At 32.8% G+C, this 23,363-nt stretch overlaps 1 protein-coding gene across 7 annotated transcripts in view; it reads left to right on the plus strand.

Moving 5' to 3' along the window:
* The window catches only part of LOC143252606 (uncharacterized), a 93,901-nt gene extending 71,645 nt beyond the window's left edge, over positions 1 to 22,256 (plus strand). For all 7 annotated transcript variants that reach the window (XM_076504982.1, XM_076504984.1, XM_076504981.1 and 4 more), the window contains 7 exons: positions 4,763 to 4,922; positions 9,656 to 9,777; positions 11,623 to 11,697; positions 12,660 to 12,803; positions 14,276 to 14,386; positions 14,707 to 14,808; positions 15,133 to 22,256. In XM_076504982.1, coding sequence (XP_076361097.1) covers positions 4,763 to 4,922; positions 9,656 to 9,777; positions 11,623 to 11,697; positions 12,660 to 12,803; positions 14,276 to 14,386; positions 14,707 to 14,808; positions 15,133 to 16,722 — 2,304 coding nt within the window. In that variant the 3' untranslated portion in view covers positions 16,723 to 22,256. The remainder of the gene's footprint in view (positions 1 to 4,762; positions 4,923 to 9,655; positions 9,778 to 11,622; positions 11,698 to 12,659; positions 12,804 to 14,275; positions 14,387 to 14,706; positions 14,809 to 15,132) is intronic.
* The last annotated feature ends 1,107 nt before the right edge of the window (positions 22,257 to 23,363 follow it).

Below are 23,363 nucleotides of genomic sequence, written 5' to 3' on the forward strand. Positions count from 1 at the left end.
TTTTTAATGTCTGTCTCCTGAAATCTGATTGGATTCAGATATTTTTTAGGTTGTATAGTATATGTGGAAATTACATATTGAAATATAACATAGGTCTGAATGTCAAGGCCTCATCAAAACTGTCATTACTGCATATAAATTTTGTAGCTAATTATTTAAGATAATACTGTAATACTGTGACCACCATTAGTTTTACCAGCTGTTACTTTTAAGTTCTTGTTACACTATATAGTATAACACTGTATCATTTGTTAAGTTTTACTTATTTTCCCGTAATTACTTTGTCATATTTGACCATTTTGGTGTTTTCTTTTCCAAATTTTATTATTTTATTATTAATGTGAATACTTTTGGTTCTTATTGTGTAGGTGCATGAATAATTGTTCATACCTTCTTTTATTTGGTGTTATGATACCTTAAAGTTCAAATGAATTTTGCTAATATGCATGGTTCCAGGTATGTGTACACACAGTTTCCATTAACTAGCAAATACCAATCAGAGACTGCTTGAAAACCTAATAGACACAGATAGAAGCTGCCATTCAATTTGACAGAGCCCACACATTGATGCTTAATTGAAAACATTCTTTTGTGTTCAAAGATATATTATCCCCCCTTACATGAAGAGCTATTCCTGTTCAGTGCTGCACCCAATATGTAAAAATATTTTCACATGCAACAAGCCTTGAACTTCCACCTACCCCACAATCAATGTTGCTCAACTGCATATTGCATGAGACAACCCTCTACCAAAAGGAGTGTAATATGTCCTTCTGATGCATGTAACTCCATTCTATCAAACTATCACTTCTCTTTAGGCTGTGATTGAGTGCATACATTTTTCACTTGTGTTCTTTTCACATGTTTATTTTATTATATTTTTTTATGAAGTAATGATTTTCACAATTTATTCTTTTGCTACAGTTAATTTTTCTGTACTAGAGTGCCTCAGTAACTTACTTTTTTTATTATTCTTTGCAGTTTCAACTTCTTCGTGGTTTAAGAAGTTTGTATTTTACAAGTTCTAATTTTAGTACTGCTATTTTGAGTGCCATTACTGGTATCAGGTCTGGGAGTCTCAACTGAGGATTTTTCTTCTACCGTTTGTTGGGAGTTTGATCATTATATGACATGTCCCTTTTTTCCTGACAAGATTTGGGTTCTTTTTGCATTGTCCAAACCTGTTCATGATGAGAGGAATTTTAACAGTTTTTTTTCTTCTTCTTTCTCATGCTGTACCTTCTCATGTATCTCCTATGAAATCTACTGGGCCTAACTCTGCCTTTGTGGATAAGCTTTCTTGGGTGTTGTTCTTTTGTATTACTTACACCTTTTTCATGTGATACTTTTTTTCTTTTCTTGTTTACATGGTGCCCTTCATCACAGTTTCTTGTTTTCCTTCCTTTTCTTCACATCAGGATTAATGCCGAGCATTTTCTTTCTTAGTTGAAAGCTGATATCAGCATGTTTCATCCTCCATGGACTTCTGACCATTGTGTTCTAACTTATCAGAAAGCTGATTAACCCTTTCTTGAACGGTGGGAATTACTTTTGCTCATGTGTGAAACTGTCCTTTATAATCCTATCTATACTCTTCAAAAAAAAGAAACGCAAAAGGCAAAATTTGAGACAAATTGTTAACAAGTTTATTCCGGGTAGTTCTGTATGACATGTGTGAAACTTTGCACATTCACTGCTGAACATCCAAAGTCTGCAAAGGCGAAGTCCACGCTCACTAGTTGAAGTTTAACGTCACTCAATGTCAATAAGGAGTATGCCCCCCGTGAGCATCAATAACTGCTTGGCATCTCCTGCCCATGGAAGGGATGAGATGACGAATCACATCCTGTGGAATGGCTGTCCACTCAGCCTGCAAAGCTGCTGCAAGCTGAGGTAGAGTCTGCGGTTGAGGTTGTCGCCGTCGCAGACGTTGGTCCAACTCGTGCCAAAGATCTTTGATGGGGTTTAAATCTGGTGATCCGGAGGGCCAGGGAAGAACGTTGATGTTGTGGTGTCTCAAGAAGACAGTGGTGAGTCGGCCTGTGTGAGGACGGGCGTTGTCATGTTGAAAACGCCGCTGACGTTCACCATGATGGGTTGCACATGGGGCCCAAGAATTTCGTCGACGGTTGCGTACGGTCTGATCGGAAATCCTATGCAGCCCTGGTATGGTTGAGGCAGTAGACGTCGCAGTGGTGGTCCTATCCCGAAGGTGACATAACCGGATGTAGCGATCTTGTGCGGGCGTGGTCACATGAGGTCTGCCAGATCGTGGACGGTCACGAGTTGATCCATGTTGTTGGTGACGATTTCATAGCCTTGTGATGGTGCTTGGGTGGACATTCACAGCTCTGGCAACATCTGATCAAGATTCGCCTGCTTCCAAGCGACCAATGGCGTTGTTGCGTTGTGCTTCAGTCAGTCTTGGCATAACTGTATTGCGTGTCGGTGGCTTAACACTGAGCTATGGAAACCGAGAGCCCGTCACTTTTATAGGGATTTTGCACATGTTGCACTTGCAGAACATGCAGATCTCTCAAACAAATTTATTGGTCACGAATGTGTTTTCGCGAAAAATCCGTTGTTTTCAAATCCGTTTTCAAAGGGCACAACTTTTATTGTCATTTTGGTCTGACAATCAGTGCCTTAACACGTGTAACATCACATACTCTTAGCTTGTAACGTATATATTTCTCTTTAAAATAAAAAAAGTATCCCTTTTGCGTTTTTTTTTTTTTTTTAAGAGTATATTTATCACATGTTCATTTTCTTATCTGTGTCTTACCCTTGTAGATTTTCTACAGTATTTGTCCAACACATATCTCCTTTCTGAGGTGTTCCACTAATCCTATGAGGGTTTTTTTTTGGGATAAACTTTTCATTCTTACACTTTTTTAGTGCTATTATTGTATTCAGCTCAGCTCTGTCCTTTCACATATAGTTTTGCTGCTTTATCTTTATCTACCTTCTGATAAAATAATGGCTTCAGGATGGCTTTATTTTTTCATCAGTTTTTTTTTGTGGAAGTTTTGCACTCTATGGATTCACATGTGAACTCTGCAATGGAGCAGTTTTCAATTTTATTGGAAACTTATTTCCATCATCCATTAGAGGAAGTTCTTCAGTCAGGCATATGGCCTCCAACTCAAACATTCATTTCCCCTATCTTCATTGGATAGCTGTTTCTTCATTGTTGGGGTGCTGCCTGCCAATTGTTTCTGTGACTGGGTAAGTTATCTTTTGTTTATATATATATATATAATTGTTTTTTCCTCCAGGGACATGTCTCATTTATGATTTGGATTCTGTTTAGTAGCCAGCATTGTCTGTCCAGGTGTACTTCTTATATCTCTAATCTTCCCTGTATAACCAAGATATATACCCATGGGTAATATCACACATTACTGAAATGGGGTGTTCCAACTGCTTGTAGATTTTTCCTTACAATATATTTGCTCCATTAATATGCTCATTCTGAACTGCACTAACCCATGGATTTACATGGATAAATCTGAAGAGGAATGCTGCCCATTCCTGCTGCCCCTTTGATTGAATAAATCAGTGGCTGTTTGATTTTGAAAATAGTTTTTTTGTGGTCACCTGTTGCACTCTTTCTGGTGTTGTCATTAAAACAGATACTGGGAAACTGTAATCCTTTTGCTCTAACTAGTTTAAGTTATAGATAGAAAGCAGGGAGTATCATTGCATTTTTGACATGACAGACTTTTTGCAATAGAAACTGCATTGCAAAGCTTTTATTAAGATGCATGGCCATCAGTTAGAACATGACTGGATATGACATGTGGAATGTAATGATATGTTGAGGGTATAGAATCATTTTAATATAACGTACTGATCTTCTGTATGATATTATTTTATATTATTTATTACTGTTACTAAGAACTCAGAAGTAAGTTCTCATGGTCTTCATGCATTTGCTCATTAAATTGTTTTCCAAAAAATGCCTTAAAAAGACTATGTGAAAATATTTACAGTTGCATTCTTTAATATCTATTTGCATTGATTGGCATTGTAAATCATCTGTGGTTAAGAAGAAATCAAATAAATACATTATATCAAAAAAATAGAAATTTATTTTTCAATGAAATCATTCAAGTATTAAATTATAACTGTATTATGAAGAAAGTAATAGTAAAACAATGGCTATTAGGTATTTATACTTTTTTTAAATTATATATGAACATCAGGTTAATCCTATTTCTAGAAGTTTTCAAACTGATTCTTATATGAATTGCAAATAATGTATTAGTTATTGTTACAATAGTTTATGATTTTTTTGTCCTTTATTTAGTTGGAGTACATTACTCTAAATTAAGCAATTTTTAAGATTTTTGAAGCTAGAGATATTAACTTATTTTTATTGCATGTCCTAATCGATAGGATAAATTTATTCTAAAATTGCATGTTAACATTTCTAGCATTAGTCTGATGGTTTGCATATGTGGTTTACATATCACTCCCTTGAAAATGTGCTATACATCTTTTTAATAGGTGCACTATAAGAGCAATGGCCAAAACTCACTATTCAGTATACAAGGGGAATATAAGAGTGGGTAATGGGTATTGTTGACTAGCTATCTTCCTTTTAGTCTATCAGTTAAAAATTTAAGATAGATATGTGTAACTTTGCTCAAAATCCTAAAATAAACAATCTTTCTGGTAATAGCCACTTGTTGTAAGAGTATCAACATTATCTGTAATAAGACACTGATGATGCTGACAAACCTTTCATGTTCTACAGATATTCATCAAAGCTTATACTGATGATGACTGTGCCAAAAGTTTATTGGTTGATGAAAGAATGACAGTGGCACATGTGTGTCGGCTTCTTTCTGAAAAAATCCATACAAAAATGGATCCTCAGTGGGCAGTTGTAGAAAGAAATTTTGATTTACAATTAGGTAAGTTTCTTTTTTCCTCATGTCAGTGTGCTACTATGTTTTAGTAACTATTTTTTTAATAAAATAAAAGTCAGAAATATTTGTGTTTTCTTAAACAAACCGTATTCTCACAACCACATTACTCCTCACTCTAATATGGATATTAAATTTATTAGAAGAATCCTGTTTCTTCATGCATCTGTCTATGAGACTTGTCATTAGCCTTCAGTTAACTCCCTTCTAAAATTCTCCCAGGATTGCCCTTCTTCACACATGAGATTCTTAAATTCTATTATTCACAAGATTGGACTCTCTGATTTTGTAACTATTTATCCCATTCCTGTCATCTGTCAACTTTGTCTATTGAAAGTGGCAGCTGATTTTTTTGTCATTGGCTCATCCATAACTTTCTCCTTCTGGGCTGTCTTTCTGTTTCTGTTGCCCTCTTTCAGCCTGTTTAATTTGGCTATTCAACCTTTGTTGGTTGTTGAGCAGTACTGTCAACCATGCTTATAAACCACATATTTATTCCCTCTTCCTGACTACAATGATTCAGTCCTTCCTTCTTCCCTCAAGCCTCTTGTCCAATTTCTAAGCATTACCGTAATCTTCATGTGTTTTCATCCCTTCTTGTTCTTTATACCACTTGTCTCTCAAGGTGTATTTTCTTTTCACTCATGGTTTCTGTTGTATATCCATTTCATCACTACTTCCCATACATTCTTTCACCATCCTTAGTTATTCTTCTACCATAACTAGTTATTGACTAACTTTGCTATTCCCTTTACATTCTTCCTGTTTACCACCTCGTGTTCTCTTCCCTTTTCATCTACATATTGGTCCTGTCATTCGTTTTTCATGAAACTCTTCAATTGATTTCCATATGTGAATGGGTGCTTTGTATGATTTTACTCTCTAACACATGACCAGTTTGATCTGTTGCTTTTTTTATTATTCTTTATACTATCTTTCTCTCAGACCATGCTTCCTTCTCCTTCTTGCCTCCAGTTGTTACCTTTCAGTTGCTTATGCCATCTATGCTTCTTTTCTTCTCTTTCACCAAATTTGCTTCTCTATCCTAACTGAGCCTTTTTTCATGAGACTTCTGTGACTTGGGAAGATACCCATACTTTCCCTCTAACCTCCTTCATTTATCTTTCTCACCTCTGTGCTTGCTCATATTTAGGTCATCTTCCTTGTCTGGTTCAAGGAGTTTTCTCTCTCATTCTCTTGCATTTTATATTAACTGATCCTTGAACAAGTTCCTTCAGGCTGGCATGCGAGTAATTCTGCATATGTTCACCTCTCATTATTTTCATTATCTGGCTGTTCTGTCTCTCTCCAATCACTATCCTTCAGACTTCACACTATCTTTACGAAGGGTAAGTATATTTCGTCTTTTCTGCTGAACAGCATATCAGCAGGTGGCTGGTGTTGTTTTCAACATTGTCTTACTTTCCAAAACCTGCATTGGGCCAGGGGTAATGGAATGGGCTCATCCTATCTGTCCTGGTTCTTACAGTGTTGAGGTAGAGTGTTCAACAAGGTTACTAGAGGTGTCCTTGTGATATACATATTTACTATATTGTCTGATTCAGACCATACCATTTCCTTGGACTGTCATGGAAAAAACCAGCACCAGGAAAGTATCTGTCTATTTCTTTGACTTGCACTTGCCACCTCTTTAAAATAGGGTTTTCCAGTCACCCATTGCATTGCCTCAAGTATAAGGTCTTTTCAACAAGCATCTGATGGGGATTTAAGTATTTCTCTGGGTCTCCCCAGTATGAATTATTTTCCTCCATTTTATTTGAATGTTACACAGGAGACCTTTATCAGTTACCAGTTTTTTAGTTGCTGAAGAGGTGGACCATGAAGAATCCTCACTAATTTGGTATAGCACAATATGATGAGAAGTAAGGCAGTGATCACCCAGACATTGTAGTAAGCATTATCCTTCCAAACAGCTAATATGCCCTCCTTCTGCAATCAGAGCCTGTTCAGTTGAGGTGAGCATACACAGTTTGGTTTTATAACTCCCTAATCACACTACATGTATTGGCTTGCTGACCACTTGTGTGTAGGTACTCTTTTCTTCATGGTCGCATTCTGCATATCCCTGTGACACTTCAGGCTTCTTCATTTACCCCTCCTTTTCATTATGGGTGAAGAGTATTCCCTAATCAAAATGAGTTGCAGTCCCCTATTGGTGTGCTCCTATGGAACCTCTACCAGCAGGTGTCACATTCTGTGGGCTTTCCCATTGGGCACTTTCTGAAAGAAGCTAATCTAGATTTAAATTTTGCACCTGCCCCTCCATCAATTCAATGTGTGATTCTAGCATTTTGTGTGGAAAGATGAGATATTGTCTTGGAAGTTAATATTTTCCTAATTTGAATATGTGTTTTGAATAGATACCTCCTCACACAGCCTCACATGTTCTCCCCACTTTTGGTGCAGCCCTTTTTTATTCTTGCTTCTTTTAGGAATGAAATTATCTCATGTGCAAGGGCACAGGAGCAGTATTTGGGCTTGTAGATTATGTTGCCTCCTATTAATGGAGGGCTGTTGTCCACCTGATAATGTCATCATACACAAGTTTATGTTAAACACATGAATTATTGAGTACCTTAATGTTCCATATGCATGTGAATTTAACTACTTGACCGTGGCTACTTTAAATGTGCATGAAATTTTTTGTGATCCTTACACTGTATACAGCACATAAACATACACTTAACTGTCAGATGCATACTGTATCCTATGTGGCGAATCAGCTGTCATTGAGTTAAAGGTCTTTGTTTTGCACCAGAAATAAATAAGTTTGAACATTTACTGTAAACACTATTTTATTCTTTCTGTTTTTGAAGTATATGTTTTTGTCATTTTATATTTTATATATATAAATATATTTTTACTGCATATCAGCTAACACTTGTGCATAACAATGTTTATGGTGGTTGTTCCACATGATAAAGTATTACATATGAAGTTCCATATTTAAACAGTAAATTAACAACAGGAATTTTCTTTATTATACTTTTTTGACATTCAGAAATTATTCTAGAATTATTTATGTACTTTTATGACACTGTTTATTCAAAATTATAATATCCCTAACTCAAAAAAAAAAAACAACAAAAAAAACTGATTCCCTAAAGAAATATTTCTGACTTTAGTTGTATATTTTGTACCAACTAATTTATTATTATATTATAATTATAGATAGAAAAAAATTGTTTTAGTCATAAAATATTTCACAGTTGAGTGAAACTGGATGGAAAGGTTTCATAGATATGCTGCTATACATGGTTTTCTAAGTTCTTTGAGGAACATTGAATTCTTTGGATCTATGTAAATCTCAGTACATCAATATTCTTCCTTGAAATTGCCTATGGCATGTGTGTGTCTTTATTCAGTCATAAGCATATTCATGATGGCAGTACATATACTATGAATCAAATATTGTTTGAGTCATTATTTATATAATACCTAACAAAAGTCTGCATATGTTTTGATATACAATCTTTAGCTTGCAGACAAAGCAGTTATAACATTTAAGGACAATAAGGATCTTGTTGGTTCATCTAGGTTGTTTCATTCCATAAGCTGAACTATTTAAAAAAAAACAACTCATCCCTCATGTTTTTCAAGCCTTCTCTTAAAATCCTTTACATCTGTTACTGACACTACATTTGAAAGCAACCCATTTGAAAGACCAACTGGATGCTGCAAAAATTTATATTTGTCCCCCCCCCCCTATTCCTACTGTTCTCACCATTACATATGAAAAAGATGATGCATCCACACTTAGTTCTCTTATCAGTTTTGAACATCTCATTCATGTCCCCATAATTCATCTTTCTTTTTCAAAAACAGTTTCAGAGATCTTAACCTATCCCACTTATAATAACCTTCTCATCCAAGTTGTCATTCATCCTAGTAACCCTTCTCTGAACCCTGTCTAACAATTAAGTATTCTTCGTTAGGTAAAGAGCTAAAGATTGAATACAATATTACAAATGTATCTTAAGAAGTAACCTCTATAATGAAATATAATCTTTTTTTAGATTTCTATTCAACATTTATGTAGATACAATCTAAAATCCAATTTGGTCTACCTCTAACAACAGCATCTTGCATGGATGACTTAAGAGACTGACCAACAAGAACACAAAAATATTTTCCTTTCATAACTCTGTTTAGTTTATTCCCATTAAAATTATACTTATAATCCAAATTATGATAAACACACATCATATTACATTTACTATAATTAAAAGCCATTTATTTGCCCATTTAACCAAATAATCCTTTAGTAAAGCAGCAGCATTCTTCTCATGGACAACAACACCCAAGATGCTGATATAATAGGAAAATTTAGGTAATTTATTAAATATTTTTTCATTGGTATCCTTCATGTAAATGATAAATAGCAAAGGCCCTGAAGTTGAGACATGAATAATCCAACTCTGAAATTGATCCAGTTTGAATAAACCCCATTGTGAAAATTTATCCTTCACAGATATATACTGTTTAGTAAAGAAATAGTTAATTAGAACTGCACGAAACTTTCGTGTTGTTATTTTTTTCAGTAGGTATCAGGCATATGATATTCCATACTCAGAGTGAAAATTCTTCATAGCATGGTTAGGGTCACCTACAAAGCTTATTTCATTCAAGAACTATTCAAGAATTAATGTTTCAAGTTAGAATACTTGATTGTATGTTTCATATTTTATGAATTTTTGTAGATCGAATCTATGAAGATCATGAAAACTTGGTGAAGAACATATTAATGTGGACTCAAGATGCAACACACAAACTGCTGTTTCTGAAGAAAGAAGAAAAATATGAGGTTTTTTTAAATCCAGAGGTATGTATTCTGATAAATTACTGAACACTTGCATATAAATAGTTAAAGTCAATAAATATCAAAATTACTAATTCCGACCAACATTGTGGCTTGTGTTTTCATTAAAATGTACAAGTGCTTTTGAGTTTGTGGGTTGACTATGACTTAGTTACAGTATAAACAAAAATGTTAGTTGCATTAAATTGCCTTTCAGTAGCATAGTGGTATGTCTACAGGCTTATAATGCTAGAAACTGGATTTTGATACTCATAGTGGTGGGCAGAGCACAGATAATCCACTGTGTGACTTTGTGTTTAATTACAAACAAAAGCAATAAATTATTTATATATGGTTTAAAGTTAGTCATTTTTATTTATAAATGAAGACAAATGTTCAGAATTGCTCCCCAGTGGCACAGTGGTATGTCTGTGGACTCGCACCTCTATAAACTGGGTTTTGATAGATGTGGTGGGTAGAGCACAGATAACCCCTTGTGTATTTTTGTTCTTAATTCTAAACAAACAAACACGGTGTTCAGAATTTTCTTACTGATATTGTAAAAATTAAAAAGCAAAAATCTAATGGTGGAAGGCATTGTTAGAAATTGTTACAAATCATTAAATTTTATAATTTCAATCATGAATTTCTAAATTGAAGAATTAATAAAAACAAATGAACTTCTAAGAAAATAAATAGAAATAATATTATTTAAGTACATTGAAATTAAAGTATTTTGTTAGTAGTAATTCAGCATTTGGCTTAAATGTGCAGTTGTATTAAGTGCCCATTATTATCAAAGGTTGTGGCTCGACATGGCCAGGTGGTTAAGGCACTCAACTTTGAAATCAGAAGGTCACGGGTTCATATCCCCATCACACCAAATATGGTTGCCCTTTTAGCCGTGGGTGCATTATAATGTGTCAGTCAATCCCACTATTCATTGGTTAAAGAGTAGTCCAAGAGTTGGCAGCGGGTGGTGATGACTGTCCGCCTTCCCTCTAGTATTACACTGCTGAATTAGAGACGGCTAGTGCAGGTAGTCCTTGTGTAGCTTTGTGCGAAATTCAAAATAAACCAATCAAAGGTTGAATGTTATTTGGAGCATTATCAAACACCTTTTAGTGTTGTAGGACCTTCCAATTCTATGGTTTTATAGTTGTCCCAAAATAGAATTTAAAACTATAATTGTCTAGTTCAGAATAATATAGGAATAATATGGAAACTATTTTAGTTTCAAGAGTTATGTTCTGGAGGAGGAATATTGGATATGAATGAAATATTATTATTATTAAGTGTATTCAAGATATTATTTTGTAATTAATATAGATCAACAAAAAATATTTGTACAAGTATTGTTCCGATGTATTATTTTATTGTGGAAATTCTTTTTAATATTTTGGGGAAAATAATACGATGCTCATTCCACTTAACTATAATTGATTAGTTTCTTTCCTCCTTAGTGTTTGTTACAACACATGTTAACTTTGACACAAGTTGTAAGCCCTAGTTAACAAATAACATTTTCACTTTCAACACAAGTTAATCCACTAATGTAAAAATAAATGTGTACAATTGCATTGCTAACTGATCAATGAAAAGAATATATATAATAACTAATACTAATGTAAATACTTTACTTTTACTGGTATTCATCTAACTAAAACTGAAGTTAATGCTTCATAAACTGACTTGGTTTCACATTTCTTCTAACACATATTTAAATTAAAACAATTAAAATATATATAACATCAGTATTTAGTTCCTACTGCTGCACATCTTTCATACACATGTAGGATTTTACCAAATTAATATTTTTTTTTCATAAAGTTTTTCAAAAGTAGCAATGAAAGTATGTTTGTTTTCCAGGATTATCTTCTTGGTGGTACATCATCACAGAAAAGTCCTGATATGGATGATGAAGGCAAGGCTACGTTACTTGAGGTAGGGCATTGTGTAACATTTAAAACATTTCATGAGTTATAGCAATGTATGCATCACTGTTTATAAGCTTCGATTTTTGTAACATAGAAAATTAAATTCTCTTAATTGTATAGAATTTTTTTTTCTCTGAGTGAAAGCTATTAGCATTGTATATTAACACATTGATTTATTTGTTTTTACAAGTGGTTCACATATCTTTAAAGTCAAGTGGTTTTTCAATTCATAAATACCATTACTAGTTATAAATAAAATTTCTAAGTTAGATTAAAACAACAAAAATTATTTTGTGTTTTGTGTTTATAATTATAAAAGTTTATCTTTTACTTTTTTTTTTAGTTTACTAATTACCAAAATTAATTTACTTAGTAAAATATAGTATTTTGGTTAAAGTAGCAAACTTAGTATCTCTTAAAATATTTTGTTTTATTTTGAAAGATATACCACTCATTGATATTAGCTTTTCTGCCATAAATCTTCTGAGAAATATTTGTGTATTATTTTATAATGTAAATCTGTAGTTGTGTGATAAGGATCTTAATCTGAAAGTAAACTCAAAATGTGATTCTGTATGTGCCTTTGTTAAATGTAACAGTCATTCCTACTATTCATTTTGTAAAGAATAGCCCAAAAGTTGACAGAGGGTGATGTTGACCTCTTGCTCTTACCTCTAGTCTGTTATCTTAAATTAAAACATGGCTTGTGTAGGTAGCCTACAAGTACTTTGTGCAAATTTCAATAAACAAAATGAAAAATTTCTGAATAAGTTTTACATTTTTCTTCTGCGAAGTAATGAGAGAATTATAAATACATAATCACTTTAAAAGAAAAGAAAAAAAACACATTAATTAGACATAAAACCTGATATTTTAAATCAAGTTTAGAATGACAAAATAATTATATTTCCAAGAGAAAGAAGTTTAAAAATGTAACTATGAGAACATGTTTTTTGTTATTTTTTGCAGGAATTTTTCTCAGCAACTAGAATAGCAGTTCCAGAGATAGAAGGCAGCCTCTTTTTAAAGAGTGATGGGAAAAAAGCATGGAAAAAGTACTTTTTCGTCTTGCGAGCAACAGGACTATATTATAATCCTAAAGGAAAATCAAAGGTAGGTGTTATCTCCCACAAATGTACATTGCTATGTTTAAAACTTTACTGCTGGCACATTATTGATGATTTTGAAATTAATAAATGGTTTGTATCTACTGAATTCACACATATTTTATTTGTTTTTCAATATATATATTTATACACTTTTGCATCAGGTTATGGTTCATTGTGAAGTGAAACTTTCAAGCATGGATTAATAACGAATGATCACTTGCATGTTAATTAGCAGTTATTGGCCTTTTGTAAACATGATGTTTTAATAAATATTTTTGCTATTAGAACACTACACTCTTATAAAACTGCTTATGTATTATACCAATTTTTTTTCTGTTTTCATATATGCATACATAGTTTACTTGTATACATAATGTTAGAAAAAGAAGTAAATTCAAGAAATCAATTTGAGTCAAAACTACAATACAAAACTATAACCTGAATGATTTTGAAGGATGGAAATTTCTTTTTGAGAAGCTAACTAGGAATGACTGTGTAAAGTGTGAGACTAAGCGAAGTTTAAATGTTATCAAGCACGTTACCATGGAATTCCAGAAGTTTTTTTGAGTAACTTTTGATATATTGTTATAATTGTATCTCATTTCCAGTGCAGTACTTCCAGAAGCAAGAATTATAGGTGTATAGGAGTCAAAAATGTATTTAAAAAAAAAAAAAAAAAAAGGTCAAGAGAAACTACACTTAAGTGTTAATAACGTGAAATGAAAAGTGAGGTTTGAAGATTAATTAAAAAAGCAGCGTTGAATACACATATAATTAAAGATACCCAAAAAATTATCATAACTAAATATGTATTAGAAAGATTAAGGATAGTGGTTTCTTCCTGAATACAAAAAGAAGTGTAAGTTTTCTAACAGAGAACAAACTAATGGTATTCTCTTACATGGATGTAGGTCAAGCTACTTAGTGAACACTAATTCCTGATACCTAATTTCTTTACAGTGCTTGTTCAGATAAAATAAAAAACTGTTATAAACTAAATATTGCAGAAATGCTAGACTTTTAGCTTGTTTTATTATTATTATTATTATGATGAGGGGGGTTTAAGGTTATGAAATCTTGGACTTCCTGTTTGAACTTGATTTGTGAGCTCACTTCCTGTAGCCCAAAGCCACTTCCTTGTTTTGAATTTTTCCCTATTTTAATACATTGTATAATTATAATAAAAAAATAATATCATCAGTTTTGATCAAATTTAAATGAATAGTCCCATAAATATTTCTTTCTAATATAGGATAACAGCATCTTTTAATATTTGTAATTATGGAGGAAGATGTTTTCTATTTTTGTTTGAGTAATATTGTAATTTATTTATTGTGAAACTTCCCTTTACCACTGAAGTTGTAGTACTTTGTCATTGAGTTACCTGTTGCATTTTACACTCTATTTTATTTTAGTAGGATTTTCTGAAATGCTTATTAATTGTGTTAGTGATGATTTTGTTGGCTTCTTGAATAGCTCTCCAAAGACTTGGTGTGTCTAACAAGTTTTGAAGAAAACAATGTGTACAGAGGTTTTAATTGGAGAAAAAAATACAAGTCACCCACTGACTTTGGATTTGCTATAAAGGTGATTTGTTTTGTTTTTCTAACACATCAGACTTGTTCAGTTCAATGTTTTACTCATTATGTGTAGTATAAATGTAACTGTAATTTTTTTATTTTTAGTACCTCCTCACTCCTTCAAAATTTACTTCTATGATCAAAGGGTGAGAAAGAGCAGATTAGTGAAATGAGAAAAACTAGCTGTTTCATTTGTAAATTTTTTGTTCGTATTTTTCAAATTATTATAACTGATAGTAGTGCTTGTAGTATATTACAAAATGTGGTGTCTAAGTTTGTACTGAGATTAATTGTAATGTATTGCAATATTTTAAATTTATTCATTAGAATTCAGAAATCCAGATAAAATATTGCAGGAGTATCAAGTTTTTGTGTGCTGAAGATTCCCGTACTTTGAAGCTCTGGATGACTGGAATACGAATAGCTAAGGTAAAGGAGCTGCTTTCTGTCTCTTTACAAATGTTAAAATGTGTTCTCCTTAATTTTTATGACATCTTAAAAGGATACTACTATTCTTAAGCCTTTTGCTGTTAGTTTAAATGTTAGAGCATGACAACAACAAAAAGTAGCTTTCATAATGCCTAGTAAAGATGAATGCTGTGAGGATTTCTTTAACTGTAACATTTTTTTATTCTGGTATTATCTTGGATTATAATATTAATTAATTAGAATTTAGCTTAATAACAAAATGTTTGGCATTTATTGGTAGTAAGTGGGTGCTTGTTATACTAGCTTTTTTGTTTTTTACTGTAGTATGGTCACCAACTGAAGGAAAACTATGACAGTATAATAAGGGATATTGATGAAGACGACTTAGATACACTTGCTCATGCACGCAGCTTTTCTGTCAGTTCTATGGCTAAAACACTCTCCATTACCTCCAGTGGAATGGAAGTCCCTGATTGTTGGGAGCCTTCAATTATTGAACAAAAGACAACGTCCCATTTATCAGTCAGAAAAAACTCACAGTTCAGACAAAGTCAAGGGTCTGGTTTGGTAGCAAATCGCATAGCCTTTGAACGTCGCCCACACCGAAGTTCGGTCATTCGACGAGACTCTATTAAGTCTAGTGCCAGTAGCAGTAGTAGTGGATGTTCTAGTGTAAGTACTCCTACAAATGACCAAATAGCCTTTGAAGCTGATTTTCCTGTTGGGACCATTAAACGTAAGCCAAGCATGGCACCAAAAATTCCTCTTACTAGTACAACTCGCACCATAGCCAAACAGTCCATGTCTGATGACTCTTGTAACAATGTTGTCAATTTGAACACAGTTCAGGAAAGTAACAGCACTGGGAACAACACTCTTGGCCGAAATTCTATAACCAGAATGAGCTTACGACGATCTCATACTGAGGATAAAATTGAGGAGAATGATGTGTCAAAAGTTTTTCAAAGAAAGCATTCCATTGATTCGGGCACCTTGACAAAGCAGGTTGAGAAACTTCAGGCAATTGCTAGTGGTGCTAGTGTCAAAATGTCCTCTGTTGACAGTTATAAAGAAATGCTAGTTAACAATTTCAGTGATGTTGATGACCTGCCACTTCCTCCACCACCTCCAGAGCTTGAAACTAGGGAAGAAATTGTCCCAAGAGGTATTTTACCTTCCCCTCCACCAGAAGCTTTCAACAGTGAAGGTAGTACTCTCAGTTTGGACTCCTTACCCCCACCCCCACCACCACTTCAGTTGGGTGATCAGGTTAGTTGGCCAAGCACATCCAGCATAAATTCTTTACCCCCTCCTCCTAGTGCAAATATACAGAGCTCAGAAGAAAGTGTGTTGCTCCAAGAGGGTTATTATCCAACAAGTCAAGATGATTTAAAATCTTCACAGAATGCTCCCCTTATACCACCAAAACCTAAACAACATGGCAAAGAATATAGGTCATCTGTAGAAGATTGTACTTACTCCTCTTTGCCTCAGGCCCTGGCAGATGAGCAGCAAGGTCAAGGTAACAGTTCTTTTCGACCTAGCCAAAAGCCACAACAGAAGGAAGACACTTTTGAAACTAGCTCTTGTGGAATTTCACCAAGTGCTGTAGCTCAGCAACAGTCTTTAGAACGTCCAAAAAGGTTTAAAAATGGATCTCAGAAGAAAGGTATTTCATTTTATCAAAGTAATACTCAACCACAGCTCCCAAATTCTGATATTAGCAGCCCTACCCAGATACCCAACATTTACCAAAAACCAGAACCTCCTATAAGAAGTGAAACCACCAGACTATCACATCAGACTCCAACTGTAGACAAAGCTTTAATTTCAAGGGTAGCTGTAGTGGGCAAGGACAACTACAGCCAATTATTACACCTCCCGAATATTTTATACGTGATTTGCAACGCGTGATGGAAAAGAAGTGGAAGGTTGCCCAACAATTATCAATTGATCTTACAGCAACTCCACATCAAATAATGGGTTTTAGAGACCCTTGTTTTTTGCCCCCTGAAAGTTCTACTGTCACCCATGCACCTCTTGATTTCCCTGATTCCTGCCATACCAGTCAACATCCAAAACACCACCACCACCACCATCATCATCATCACTCCCATAAATCTACAGATGGGCACTCAAGGCAAACTCCTATGGCAAAAAAGAAAGCACCTCCACCTCCTCCGAAACGAAGTGAAAGCACTCATTTAACTAGAAGACAATAACTTTCACCCAAAACAGTGTGTGAATTGTTAATTTTGTGAATGTGATTGTTTTTTGTTTTTTTTGTAGTATGTTCTGCTTAACAATGCAAAGTTTGTTAACAAAGAGATTAATTTGCAAGATGAGACTTATCAGATGGTGCTATGATAATTACCATTAAACTCCTGAAAAGGATAACAAAAATTAAATTAAATTTCAGAAAGATTGACCATAAAATTTTATTGGATTGTGATAAAAGGGAATGTTTAGCATGACCTTTTTAATTAAAGTGAAATTTGTATGTAAATTTAAACAATTATTATGTTTGCCTGACCTGACAAAATTTATAGGCATGGTGAGAAATCTCTCAAACCAATTTTGTCTGGTTAAAAGAAAATTGCTTATATGAATTAAACGTGAAGATAAGAGTGTATTATATTTGTTTGTTTTTTCTACAATATAAAATGTTTATGTGAATGTATGTTCCTTTATGAAGACAAACTATAAAAAAAGAAATCTTCAGCAAAATAATGAAAAATATGTTGCATGTGTGCTATTCTATTGCTAAAAGAAAGGGTAAATTAAGATGCACAATACAAGTTACTTTTTAGTCAAACCATTTTGTCTTAGTTAAATCAAGTGGACTGAAATTTTGACTGTTTTCTTAAAAGATTAACAATATTTTATTTAAGGTTAAGTTACTTGTTTTAATGAACCAAAGAGCTTTTCAAATCCTGTTAATTTCTCTTTATTCACAGTTTCACAGGAAATGTTGATTTTGCACATTACTTCAACAAGTTTTTCAAATATGTTGAAATACGTGTCATGAGATTCTTACTTTTGGACATGTATCTCATGGACAAGGGCGTAGATTTTTTACACTCGATGGGGAGGATGATTTTTGCAACCATTTATGTGGACTGTTCAATTTGCAAATTGGTAATCTTTGATTATGTGAATCTGAAAACTGTAAGCATGCAGTCACAGAGTAATCTTGTTGCCATGATACTTGCATGTATACTTAGGCTTACTGACTGATACTTACGAACTATCGCTTAGATTGAAAAACTTAGAAGCACGCCTATATTAAAGATGTACATTTTGGCTACTGAAAAAGCCTACACCTAGGCCTAATTATGTAATTCGATTGGTAAGAACATGAGAATCACAAAAACAAACACACAATTTGTAGGCCTGTGATGCAATAAAACAATTCAACAGACCAAACTGTAGGGAAGGATGGGATGATTGTATGCACCATACCCCCCACCTAAAATGAAGGGGGGCATATACCCCCCCAGGATCTATGCCCCTGCTCATGGACAATAACCATTTTAAATTTACAAAATTATTTTTAGTTTGTTTTTTTTAATTTAGTTGTTTCAATAGACTGTTTAAGCTAAAGTTGTTTATAAGAGAATTTTTGTTTTTTCTTTATTGTGGTTTTAATATTCTTCATGCAGGTTTGTAACTGGAAATGAGATAGTTTTAATGAAAATATCAATGCTTTATTTGCTGTTTCTGTTTTAGTGTTATATGTACCTGTATATCTTTTGTATAGCATACTCTGATGATAATATCTAACAAGAAATCAAGAAATATTTCTTTTGCAAACCTTTCTGAAAGTGTCCACAATGGTGTAGAAAGTGGTCTGAAGTGAAATGCCCATTCTTTTAAACCTGCTGGACAGGGAGTATATGCGTTTTTTTAATTAAATATTATGTATAATGCACCAGATATAAATAATTTATGTACAAAGGTACTTCTCTAAAGTAGCAAACTATTTGTTCCTCATTTTCTCTAACATAATACCACATATATAATCACTTTACGGTTAAATGGATGTTGTGTGCATGTTTTATTATTCAAAAGCCCTTTATGTACTACAAATAACACTTTTTTTTCTGTTTTATTTACCTATGTTTTTTATTTTAAAAAGTATTTAGCATGGGTTGATTGTAATTATTTTTTAAATGAAGCTATTTCTGTGGCAGTTAACAGGTTTAATTATAACAGCATTTCGTGCACACTAATTATTAATGTGTTATTCATTAGTGAAAGATGCATCCCTTGTATTGAATGCTCAACATTCCCCACCATCATCATTTTTTCAGCTTTCTTATTGAGATATGGGTTTTCTGCCACAGCTGCATAGGCAAACAAAGTCAACCTTAAAATATAAAACAAGCAAACACTCAGATTACAAACAAATGTCTACTTATTATTGATCATGGTACTGTATATGTTTTAACTTGAAGGAGAACATAAGTTAGTGTTAAGACATTTGATGAAGTGTTAAAGAAACTTGCATGGTCGTATTTTGTTTTTCCACATATTTAATAAGCAATAACATTAAAGTAAGTAGGCAAGTTGACTTAATGTGTATGTGGACTTAGAATCAATACCTTTTTCTTGATATAGAGGTTTTTGTATAGTTTGTTAGATGACTTCCATATGCTTACACTAGCACTGATACAGGTTATTGACATTGAAGGCAGTTTACTGTGTTATGATTTTTTACCTACTTAAATTATTTAGAATCAACGATACGTAGCTCATATACAACGAATTTCGGCATATATCGTAGGAAGATATTCATTCTTATGAGCTTAAATAGAATTAACCTTCAGTAATTTTGAAGAGTGATATATTTCAGGCTATCAGAAAGTTTCTAACTTGATAAAATTATCTTGTCATATTAGTGTCTGGATGACACTCTTTAGGCTGAATAACAATATCAGTTGATAGCTTTTGGAAAGAAGTCTTCTGTTTGCAGTTACATGTTAAATCCTTTCCAAGAAGGACATGATAATTGAATGATGAGTGAAGTTAATTCAAGTAATAATAAATAGCTAATGTTAAAATAAATAATATTCTGTGGTTACTCCTTAGCATAATTCCATTTGTAAATTGCTCATAAAAACATCTCCTTTTTTAACATTATTCATGGCATAACACCTGTTTTTCCTGCAATATGACTTTGTATTGACTCATTGGTAATTCTTAGGGCTTTAAAATGCTTTGTATCAGGTTTTAATACTCATGATGTATACAGCACAGATAATACATTGTGAGTCTTTATGCTTAACAACAAATAAATAAAAATTATTCAATTTGACGATATAAATAATATCTCTATCACTACTATGTCTGTTGTATCCTGCAGCTGATGGAACGAGCTTGGTATCGGGTAACTTGCACTGGATATAACAAATATTGTTCAGTTCATATGTTGTTGTACATTTTTCTTCACTCACACGTTCTTCAAATTAGGTATATTTGGTGGAGGTACAATTCCAGTGATCAAAAGTTGTTGTTTTTGTGATTTTAGCACTGATTAGCTATTGTAACTGATACACGGTGAAAACGGTAATCCATTAGTAAGTATTTTGAAATGTGTTCTGCAATATCAAGTTGTTATATGCACAATAATATTTAATAGTAAAGGATAAAAATGTTTGAATTTAACTTGAGCATACTATCCTAAATTAATTATTTTGTGTTAGTAAATATAAACAAAATGTTACAAATACATTTACAGTTATTTCAGTCGTTTCATTCGTTATTAGTTTGAGGTTTCTGTTAATAATAGTATATATAATAGCATTTTTCAGCTACACGATATTGACAGCAGTATTGTATGTGAAAGTTTCGGAAAGAAGTTATTAAAGCTATCAGGCCCACTTCAAACCTATAACTTGGAAAACAAACTGTCATTTGTCAGTTTAAGTGTTGTACAAGTTATGGCATAACATTTAAAACAAGGTTTCGCTTATTTTCTAGAATTTTTCACACACATATTGAAAAAATCTTCATCGTTGTACGTGTTCTATAGTATTTCACTTGTTATCCACCGTTTTATATTTTAAATCACTTTACAAACTTGGAATGATAAAAATTATTTGGGTAGGGTAATTTTAATTATACTGGCATTTTAAATTTCATCAGTTGGTTAAGTGTAGAGTGTAAAAACGGGTTTGAAAGTTTTTATTTGGTTTATTTATCGTTTTTGTGCCTAAACATTCAGCGTTTCCAGCTAACATTGATGCTTTTTTTCAGTGATGTGTGTTTCATTAGAGGCAACTTCCAGGGAAATTTAAAAAAGGCGTAAAATGAAACAAAACAGCAAACATGAAAATATGTTTTAACAACTGAATGTTTTTTAGGTTTATTATTTTTTATCTGTGTTACAAGTGTTACTCATATTTTAAACATTTCCTAACATAGAGAAGTGGCGTTTTTAACCTTGTTATTATCGCTGCATTTATGTATTGCCAATTCATCCAATCTGTAATTAATATTTTCGACTCGATTTTAGTATTACCGTGATCAAATAATTCTGTGCTTTATATATTATACGTGTTTTTGGTTATTTTTTTTACTCATATATTTACATATCCTTATACAAATAATAATACACAATAAAATGAAAATTCTAGTACAGGCCTGTAAAGTATTACTCGGGAACAAAAAACTGCTGACATATCAGATTACTGCCATGCTTGATTACAAGTATGTATGCGGCTTTGCTGGGAAATTTAAATTTCTTTTTAAAAGCTGAAATTTATTTTTGAAACTATTATTACTTGTTATAAGTTGAAGTGAATAAAGCCCGCATACACTTTTTGGTATTTTTTATTTCTGTTGCTTCCATTTTATTAATAAATTAGTAAGGAAAAAGTATATAATCAAGTAAAATTATTTTGACATCTGCCTATAATTGATGCCCGTATGTAAAGGAAGTTGTTAATTAACAGGAAGAACTAACTGTGCAAGATCACACTAATTGAACTTAATTATTATTATTTATTAGAAAGTAGTTTAGATATATTGACAGAAGTATGAAGTGTTGAAAACTTTTAGCGTGAGTAAAATTTTACAGCTGTTCTTTCTGGAAATTTTAGGCGGAAAATATGTACGCTTCTTCTAGACGTGTATAGTAATAAACTTGTGTGTAGATAAATTAAATAGTTATGTAGAACAACTCGTTATGAGAATAGCGGTACTAAATTATTAATATTGTTTTCCGAAGCTGGTTTTAATGTTAAACGCATGTATATATATATATATATATATACACGCATACGTTGACATATATATAAAAAACACTTTACACCCCATTTAAGTTTTGTATTTTAAAAGTATCTGATGTTCTAAAATCTGTTAGTATTTTTGTGTGTGCGGTGATACAATTGAATGAATGTATGGTGCCTGTAGGTGTGCATAATAAAATATTAAAAACATAAAAATATTTTTGTTTGTTTATAGCGGTTATTTCTTCTGCGATTTGACATGGTCTGGAGATTAGGAGTTCGACTCCACGCCACCGAATATGCTCGAAGACGTTTTATTAACAATACGTTAGTAAAAACGTTAGCCCAAGCGTTGACGGTGGGTGGGTTTAGTTGTTGTCTTCCCTATGGCCTATCACTGCTAAGTTACGGGCGGCTATCGTCTTGTATGTCTTTGACCGAATTTCAAAACAAATGAAGCCTTACCCCTAATCGTTAAATAACATATATGTTATGAAAATTACAAAGTTTCATTGTAACTATTGTTACGGTACAAATGTTGTGTTACTAAAATTTTTAACAAAAGATTGAATCCATCAGGTTTCGTTGCAGTATTAATTACGAGTCGTAAGTATGTTGCAACAAAATATAACGGATTATCTTCTTATAACGGACATGGCATGTATTTATGCATGTGAACGAAAAACTAAATTTAATATAGCGCCATCTATTGAATGATACGACAAATAAAAATTCATTAAACATTTTCCAATTTTAGATATTCAAGATCTAGGCAATTAGTAAAATAACCGTAGTTTACAGAACAATAAAGATATAACCAAACCCACACGTACAATCCTTGTGAAAGTTGTAAATGTAGTACCAAAAGTCCCTCGGATTTACAATACTAAAATCAGTGGTTCGATTCTCCTCGGTGGACTCGGCAGATATCCTGATGTGGCTTTGCTATAAAAAAAACACACCTACATCTAGTACCAAAAATGAAGTTCTTAAAAACTATTAGTGTATTATATAATAACTTATTGTACATTAAAATATAATACAGAAAAACTTTACAGTTTATATCAGCACAATCCTAACACTTTTCCAGTGAAATACTACCTCAAAAAATCTTTCTTTTTTTTTTTATAGAAAATGTTCACTTTTTTAATGATATATGAATGGTACGATTAGTAATTACTAGCACAAACAGCCTTTCTCCCTTGAAAAACATGATAACATTGAATAAAAGCGCTACACACTATTTTTACTGACATAGTACGCATTCCATTAAAAAGGGAGTTTCCGAAGTTAAAAATCTAGTATCAAGAGCAACAATTAAAC

Source organism: Tachypleus tridentatus, chromosome 6 (genome assembly GCF_004210375.1).
Source record: "Tachypleus tridentatus isolate NWPU-2018 chromosome 6, ASM421037v1, whole genome shotgun sequence".
Lineage (NCBI taxonomy): Eukaryota > Metazoa > Arthropoda > Merostomata > Xiphosura > Limulidae > Tachypleus > Tachypleus tridentatus.